Source organism: Octopus bimaculoides, chromosome 13, assembly GCF_001194135.2.
Source record: "Octopus bimaculoides isolate UCB-OBI-ISO-001 chromosome 13, ASM119413v2, whole genome shotgun sequence".
NCBI classification, from domain to species: Eukaryota; Metazoa; Mollusca; class Cephalopoda; order Octopoda; family Octopodidae; genus Octopus; species Octopus bimaculoides.
In genome coordinates, this window is record NC_068993.1 from 17114917 (window position 1) to 17124561 (window position 9645).

General features: G+C 39.5%; 1 protein-coding gene across 7 annotated transcripts in view; it reads left to right on the forward strand.

The window, feature by feature from the left end:
* The window catches only part of LOC106881088 (uncharacterized), a 465749-nt gene that overhangs the window by 398940 nt on the left and 57164 nt on the right, over positions 1 to 9645 (forward strand). For all 7 annotated transcript variants that reach the window (XM_052972353.1, XM_052972351.1, XM_052972350.1 and 4 more), the window contains one exon: positions 6038 to 6213. In XM_052972353.1, coding sequence (XP_052828313.1) covers positions 6038 to 6213 — 176 coding nt within the window. The remainder of the gene's footprint in view (positions 1 to 6037; positions 6214 to 9645) is intronic.

Below are 9645 nucleotides of genomic sequence, written 5' to 3' on the forward strand. Positions count from 1 at the left end.
TATATATATATATATATATGATGGGCTTCTTTCAGACTCCATCTACCAATATCCACTCACAAGGCTTCGGTCGACTCGATTGGTGTCTTTTGCGAAATTGGTAAGTTTATAGAAACATAAACAAACGGCAGTGAGCTGGCAGAAATGTTAGCATGCTGGGTGAAATGCTTAGTGGTATTTCATCTGCCATGTTCTGAGTTCAAATTCCGCCGAAATTGACTTTGCCTTTCATCCTTTCGGAATCGATTAAACAAGTACCAGTTACACACTGGGGTCAATTAAATAAGTACCAGTTACACACTGGGGTCGATATAATCAACTTAATCCATTTGTCTGTCCTTGTTTGTCCCCTCTGTGTGTAGCCCCTTGTGGGTAGTAAAGAAATAAGAAACATAAACAAACCAACACCAGTTGTCAAGCTGTAGGCAGAGACAAACAGGGACATGAATACTCATACACACACACACACGCGCGCGCATGCACGCGTCTACTAAATCTGCCTTGTAAGCAGATTTGATAGATAGAATCTGAAAGAAGCTCACCATGTGTGTGTATGCTCTTGTCTTGACATTGCATGTTAGTTGTAAATAAGTGTCACTGTCATACAAGCAGTGCTGTTCACTTCAAATATTTTGCAAAAAACATATCCAGCTGTGGGGAAATTTTTATCTTGTCCAGAAACAGGTGAGGGTTAACAACAATTAGGGCATAAACTCCACTCAGCCTATACAAACATGGTTGTCAAGCAGATGGTAGACACACACATGCACAACGAGCTTCCATACAGCTCCTGTCTACAAAATTCACTCAAAATGCTTTCAGCGGCCTGAGGCTCTAGTTGAAAATCATAACTCAAGGTGGCCATGCTATAGGACTGAACCCAAAACCATGTTGGTTGCAGAGTGATCTTCTTAACCACACAGCCATGCCTGCTCCTGACCATGGCATGTAGTTTCTGTCTATACAGTTTCCACTATAAGGTGCAGATCAACCCAAGTCTCTGACAGTAAACATAGATGCTGCCAAGAGCAACCAAACCTAGAACCATGTGTTCACAAATTACTTTGAACACGCAGCCACTTTCTCACATGCATGTGTGTGTGAGTGTGCGCACGCACTCGTATTTGTATATATATATATATATATATATATATATATGTGTGTGTGTGTATCTATATGTAAATTAGAGGGAAGTTGTGGAAGAGGGAGACCCAGGAAGACATGGGATGAAGTATTGAAGTCCAGTCTCAAAATGCTAGTCCTTATGAAAGAGATGACTGAGTACTGAAATATGTGGAGCATTGCTGTACTCAAGAAGACACATCCACCACAATAGAATTGAATTCCTCAAACCAAGGTGTCATGTAAAAAATGCATTTGTGTGGCTGCTGATACCATGTCAAAAAAAAAGCAGCCAGTGCACTCTGTAAAGTGGTTGGTGTTAGGAAGGGCATCCAGCTGTAGAAACCAAGCCATAACAGAATATGGAACCTGGTGTGGTCCTTGATCTCGCCAGTTCTTGTCAAGTCGTCCAACCCAAGCCAGCATGGGAAACCACCATTAAATGATGATGATGATGTATATATGTAATATATACATATATAAACCATATACAGTCAGCAGGTATGAGAATTGAATCATCATCATTATCATTTAACATCCGTTGTCCATGCTAGCATGGGTTGGATGGTTCAACTTGGGCTAGTAAGCTGAGGGGCTGCACCAGACTCTAGTCTGATTTGGCATGGTTTCTATGGCTGGATGAATAAATATATTTAACCACTCGACATCCTTAGGATTGTAGATATTTATATGTAGTATGTAAGTATATGTGTGTGTATGTATGTATATATGCTCACATATATGTATGTGTGTGTTTAAACAGTTTAGTGTGGACAGGAAGGCGAAAAGACAGAACACATTTTTATTATATTATCTATTATTGTATTTTATTGAAAACAGAAGCTTCATTTGTCAAGTTTTGGGTTCCAAGAGAGGGTGAAACAGAGCAAATTGATGATTGCTTTTGTTTTGTGTTTTTGTGCTTTTGTGATGAAGAGGAAATTACATAGTTTTATTTTTGTCATGTCATATTTCAGACTGTTTATAGACAAATAGGTACGGCTTCTAAGTTGTTTTTTTTTTATCATTTTTATCTCTGGCCTTATCAACTTTTGTATGTCTGTGTGTGTGTGTGTGTGTGTGTGAGAGAGAGAGAGAGAGAGAGAGAGCAGCACAGCACAAGAACATCTATTAAATTTATTTCATATTCCTGTCTTATGTACATGGTAGACTTGTGAGAGAGACTTTTTGTGTCTGAGTCTATTCATCCACATCTATGTATACTTGCATATATTTCTGTATGTATTTATGTACATACAATTGTGTGTGTGTGTGTGTGTGTGTGTGTGTGTGTGTGTGTAAGAATGGAAAAGTGTAAGATTGCCTACAGGAATTGAAATTCATTCTGCTATAAACATGACCCTGCTGACCATATGTGTGTGTGGTTAATTCTAGACAAAAGAGAACTTTGTGTGTAGAGTATAGCCTTTTATTGAGATTATTGAACATACAATTACTTATAGTAGCTGACTACTTTCACTCCAATTGGGATGAATACATGCATACATAAATAAACATAGATATATACATGCCTAAACACACATACATACACATGTACGTATGTACTACATGCATACATACATGCATACATACATGCATGCATGTGTGCGTGAGTGGTTAAGAAGTTCATCTCCCAATCCTGAAGCTTCAAGTTCAATCCCACTACATGGTATCATGGGTATATGTATTTTACCATATCGTCAAGTCAACCCAAACTTTGTGAATGAATTTGAGTAGAGGGAAACTGTGTGTAAGCCTTTCTTAGAGGGTCGAGCTTTGTCGCATATCATCATGCCAATTCAGCATCAGTTAAGTGAATAACCAAATGCTTATTGCAGGAACTGATGGCGGTTCCTTCGTCACTCACACACTCACATATATCATTACTTTTATCTCTGTGTATAATCTCTAGTGTGGAGGCGCAATGGCCCAGTGGTTAGGGCAGCGGACTCGTGGTCATAGGATCGTGGTTTCAATTCTCAGACCAGGCGTTGTGAGTGTTTATTGAGCGAAAACACCTAAAGCTCCACGAGGCTCCGGCAGGGGATGGTGGCGAACCCTGCTGTACTCTTCCACCACAACTTTCTCTCACTCTTTCTTCCTGTTTCTGTTGTACCTGTAATTCAAAGGATCAGCCTTGTTACACTGTGTCACACTGAATATCCCCGAGAATTACGTTAAGGGTACACGTGTCTGTGGAGTGCTCAGCCACTTGCACGTTAATTTCACGAGCAAGCTGTTCCGTTGATCGGATCAACTGGAACCCTCGACGTCGTAAGCGACGGAGTGCCAGCAACAACAATAATCTCTAGTATTTGTTTTTTATTATCTCTCAACCTGCATATTAGTTTTGTCTATCCCTCAACAGGGGCACAGACATTGATTGCCATATGTTTAACCCTATTGATGGATACCAACTTGCCCAAGACTACCCTTAGTTCTATTATATAAGTTTCGTGTTTTAAAGTGGACCAAATTAAAACCCTCCTTCCAAATATCATGTTAATTTATATTGCAAAAACCAGCTTAATAAATGCAAAGTTATTTTAACTAAAGTTTTCATTATTTTCAATATTAATTGAAACAAAAGCATTACATTTCAAAAGAAATTTGTTAACAAAAGCCTTTTATAATCATGTGTTTCCTTATTCAAATTTATGCATGACAACTTGAGCAAATATCTTGTGCAGTAGCTTTGGTTCATTCCAAGCTTTGTAAACACCACTTATGCAGAAGCTCATTAAATGGGTTGTATTTATTCCTGTATGGCAGAATTAAACTGCTGACTAGTATAACATACTATCTGGCGCTTAGTGGATTCCACTTTTTGCAAACATTCAGAACAAATCTTCAGTCTAAGGTTAAATTATGAAGTATATAGTGTCATAGTTCCTTTAGTTTACCAGGACTGGAAGCTCTGCACAAGGGCTTGTTGTACTTCATCTCTGACTAAGTTCTTTTTTTTTTTTTGTAAACTAATAAACTACATGCTTTCTCTACCACCCTCCTAGTCTCTACCCTCCTCCATTTCTAACATCTAGCTGCTCAGCAACTACCATTATCACTGCTAATCTCATTCCTCTCACCATTACTACTACTGCCATTAATCTCCATTTTGCTGGCATTACCTTCACCACTAAACTCTCCTCTCTTCTAGTGACATAACTGTGTGGTTAAAAAGCCTGCTTTGCAACCACATGGGTTCGTGTTCAGTCCCATTGTGTGGCATCTTAGGCAAGTGTCTTTTGCTATTGCCTCATGCTGACCAATGCCTTGTGTGGGAATATGATAGATGGAATATATAAGGGAAACCATTGTGTGTTCTTTTGTTTATATATCATCATCATCATCATCATTTAGCATCCATTATCCATGCTGGCATGGGTTGGACAGTTTGACCAAGGCTGGTAAGCTGAGGGGCTACACCAAACCTTAGTCTGATTTGGCATGGTGTCTACAACTGGATGCCTGTCTTAACACCAACCACTCCAAGAGTGTAATGGATGCTTTTATATGCCACCGGCATGGGTGTCAGTTTGCATGACACCAATATTTGCCACAACCACAATTTCACTTGGCTTGATGGGTCTTTTTCTTAAGCATTTATGATTTGTCTGCTTTCCTACTTACTAAGACTTTGGTTTTTGCTAGGTTAACTCTAAGGCCCTTCAATTCTAGACCCTTGCTTTCAGACCTAAAACTTCTCTAGGCAGTGATTCAGCTATAAGGACAAGGTCATAAGCATAGAGGAGCTCCCAGGGGCAGCCTGTCTTGAATTCCTCTGTTATTGCCCGGAGGACTATGATGAATAAGAGGGGGCTGAGGACTGATCCTTGGTGAACCCCTACTGCTACCCTGAATTCTCCACTATACTCACCTAACTGACAGCATCCCTGTACATGGTACAGCTGTCACCAACCAATCATCCATCCCTATATATGTGTGTGTATATGTATATATATATATATAGAGAGAGAGAGAGAGAGATTTGCATCTGTGTTTTGATGTCTGTGTTTTGACGTCTGTGTTTTGACGTCTGTGTTTTGATGTCTGTGTTTTGACGTCTGTGTTTTGACGTCTGTGTTTTGACGTCTGTGTTTGTCACCCACCACTGCTTGACAACCAATATTGGTTTGTTTATATCCCGTCACTTAGCAAAGATCAATAGAATAAGAGACCCTGGATTTACAAGTTTTTACACGTTTTATTTTCTGTTTGTGAGGTTTTACTTTATGATCGTTCTCCGGGAATGAATTAACTCATATATCGAGGCATTACTCTACCTTCAAGTGGTGCCCCAGCTTGGCCACAATCCAATGACTAAGACAAGTAAAAGATAAATGATATTACTGCCACCACTATAGTCTCCCTTATCAATGCCATGATTACAACCACTATTTCTATCCACCAACACTTTTAAGGTCCCCTTAGTCTACTGCTGCTGATGATGATGATGGTGATGATGATGCTACCATGGAGGCCAGTCTCCAAAAGTTTAGAACTCAGAACTTACAGTCATATAGCAAATCCCAGAAAAAAGTGATGGTTTTTTTGCATCAGCAATCAGTGATTATCCCATCTTATGTTCTCTCCCTCTACATCTCTCTCTCTCTCTCTCTCTTTCTCTCTCTCCCCCTCCCTCTCTCTCTTCATTCTCTTTTCTCATAATTCTGTCCCTTTCTATTTCTATTATCATTGCTCTATTTTACTCTTGTCTAGGTTTTATTGTGCTCCTCCTCTCTCACTGTCACTCTCTCATTCTTTCTTTCTCTTTCTCTCTCTCTCTCTTTCTCTTTCTCTCTTCTTCTTCTTCTCATGGACCACCATTCTTCTTTTTAATTTTTCATTTGTCTTCTCTTCCACCTCTATTTCACAAATCCCTCCAGCCATCACTCTTTCGCTTTCTCTGTTTCAGCAAGCGTCAGTACAACTGTCGCCACCAGACACCAACCTCGTGTACATGGTACCTTAATAAAGATGCCAATTCTTTCCAACCAGACAAGAATTATCGAATGCAGATTACTGTCCGCAACAGGAGAACAAGAGACTTCAAAAAGTCTAAGATCTTCTACATTTATTCTGCATTAATTGGTATGCAAAACTTTGTGTTTACAACTGTTTTTCTATTCTCTCCTACATTTATTTAGAAAAATTTTATATAAATTTTTTGTGAAATATATATTGTTAGGAATTAGAGTTTTTCAGCAGTCTATGCATTGCTTTACTGCATTTACAATAGTGAGGATAATAAAAAGCCAGGCAGTACAAATATTACTAAAGACTTTGTTTAAAAGTACCATTTTTTTTTTTTTTTTTTTGGTCTTATTAATTTGATCATATACCTTTTACAATATCACAGTATCAACCAGACAATTAGATCCTGTTATCCACTGCTCGTCACAATCACTGGCATAACTAATGTGTGTGCCGCCCGGGGTGGCCCTTCCGTTTGCCACCCCCTAATCCCACAAAAAATGCATATAGCCTACAGCAAACCCAAAAGTGCCACCTTAGGCGGACCGCCCTTGCTGCCCCCACCTAGCTACACTAGTGGTCACTCTGTGCTTCCAATTCTGACTTGATTGCACCATTCTTTTCCATCTTGACCCAAATTGCTTAACTAAATCACCGTCCCATCGTCATGGAGGCCTTGCAAGTGGCCTTTTCTGATCTCTACATCCTGTCATAAAGAGCCATTGTTTCAGAATGAAATAATTAGGTGTGACTGTTCGGATACTGATCATTTGGGACTGCTGACTGCACTTTCAATTTATTTTAGCCACAGTACTCTTCGGCACTGGAGGCAAAAACCACAGGCACACATGTACAAAAAGATACATATATAGATTGCTACCAAATTCACTCACAAGGCTTCGGTCAGCCCAAGGCTATAGTAGAAGACACTTGCCCAAGGTGCTGCGCAGTGGGACTGAATCCAGAACCATGTGGTTGGGTAGTAAGCTTCTTAGCACACAGTCACATCTGCAATTCATATTTGTGATTGGCTTCTGTATAGTTTCCATCTACTACACTCCACCCACAAGGACATGCTAGAAGACACTTGTCCAAGATGCTATTCAGTGGACGTGAACCCCAGAACTGTATCATCTTGAAATGAGAGCTTCCTAATCACACAGCCATGTCTGCTGTTTCATTTCTCATTATATTTGCTTGTCATGGTTGGTCAAAATACCTACAGTTCTCACTACCATCTTATACAGTAGCATTATTACAAATCTCCCCATTGACAGCACACAAAGAGCTTTTGTGTTACATTATTCTTCTAATCTTAATCAACCTACTTCAATAAATAAAGAGGTTACAACTTTTACTTTATGGTCGAATAGATTACAAAAGAAAGGGGACACCTAGCTGCCAAACAGCAAATCCTTTCTGTATGAGAACACATTTTACTTTTGTCTTTATTTTTCCATACTTGAGTGAGTGGAAAGCTTTTTTGTTTTTTGATTTTTTGGGAAGTGAGGTGTTATTTTTCTATGTTGTTATTTTTTTTTTTTTTTTTTTTTTTTTTACTGGACACCCTTCCTACTCACCTATTAATCACTGACCTGTGAAGTTAGGGTTGTCAGAGTAATACCTGCTACCAACAAGCTAGCAAGCCAAGCAGTCAGTCACACAGAATGAACACAGAATTATCTGTTTTGTTCAGGTGTCAAATATATAGATTTGAATCCTGACTCTTGTGATTAGCATATCCTATTCTTTTACTCTTTTACTGGTTTCAGTCATTTGGCTTTGCAGCCATGCTGGGGCACTTACCTTCAAGAGTTTAGTTGATATAATATCAACCACAGTACTTATTTTAGTCTAGTACATATTTTATTAATTTCCTTTTGCTGAACCACTAAGTTACAGGATAAAGGGGTACAATATGATGAGACTATTATATTGTAATGTTGACATAAACACAAATATGGACTTGGGCATTCATGCACACACACATACACACACTCAGAGGACATATAAGTTTGTTTATTTCTGTTCATTTTACATCTGTTTTCCCATGCTAGCACATGTTACATGACTATATTATTAAGATGTTGTTTACAGCTTGATATTCTTCCTGTTTCTCAAATGTGTGCCAGCAGGCAGTTTGTTGCCTGAGAAATGACAGCTACATCACCACTTGTAGCTCAGTAATTTTCAGAGAAGCACAAATGTAAACAATGTGTGTGTGTTGTTTATGCATGTGTCACATGCACACATGCGTGCACGTGCGCACACACACACACACACACACACACACACACACCTGAATGATATTCATTTGCAGCCATCGTGCAATGTCCAGGCAGGGAGACACAAACATATATGATGAGCTTCTTCCAGTTTCTGTCGACCAAATCTACTCACAAGACTATGGTTGGCTTGAGGCTATAATAGAAGACACTTGTCCAAGATTCCATGCTGTGCAATTGAACCTGAAACCATGTGGTTTGGAAGTACACACACACATGCACGCGTGCGTGCACACACCCCCACACACACACACATGACAAGCTTTGTACAGTTTCCATCTATCAAATTTAATCACAAGGTAATTGGTTGACCCCAGGGTTATAGTAGAAGATGAGATGTCAGATCTGTGAGACTGAATCTGAAAACACATGGCTGCAAAGCAAACTTCTTAACTACATGGCACAAGTATTACTCTGATTAAGAAGTTCACTTCCCGACCACATGATTTCAGGTTCAGCTCTACTGCGTGGAACATTGAGCACGTGTCTTCTACTATAGCCTTGGACTGATCAAAGCCTTCTAAGTGGGTTTAGTTGATGGAAACTGAAAAAAATGCCTGTCAGGTGTGTGTGTGTGTGTGTGTGTCATTGTCTTGATATCTCATTTGTTGTAAATAGATGTTATTTGTTTCCAATATTTTGTGCAAACATGCCTGGTTATGGAGAAATGATACCTTACATGAAAATTGGTATGGATTAGCAACAGGAAGGGCATCTGGCTATTGAAAAATTTGCCTCAATAAACTCCATCCAACCCATGCAAGCATGGAAAAGTGGATGTTAAAACAGTGATGAGGATGATGACAGCCATGCCTGCATCTTTATATATTTACATATACAACCCATGCTAACATGGAAAACAGACATTAGATAATGATGATGATGTCATTATCGTCATCATTGTTGTTCATCTGCCAAATTGTGTTCACTATTAGTCAACCCGTGGAGGCGTGTGGCCTAGTGGTTAGAGTGTCAGCACCATGATCGTAAGATTGTGGTTTCGATTCCTGGACCAGGCGACGCGTTGTGTTCTTGAGCAAAACACTTCATTTCACATTGTTCCAGTCCACTCATCTGGCAAAACTGAGTAACACTGCAATGGACTGGCGTCCCATCCAGCTGGGGAACACATACGCCATTGAAATTGGGAAACTGGGCCCATGAGCCTGGCTTGGCTTTAAAAGGGCGCAAAAAAAAAAAATAATCAGTCAACCCAGAAATGTAGTAGAAGACACTCATTCAAGGTGTTGTGCATTGGCATTAA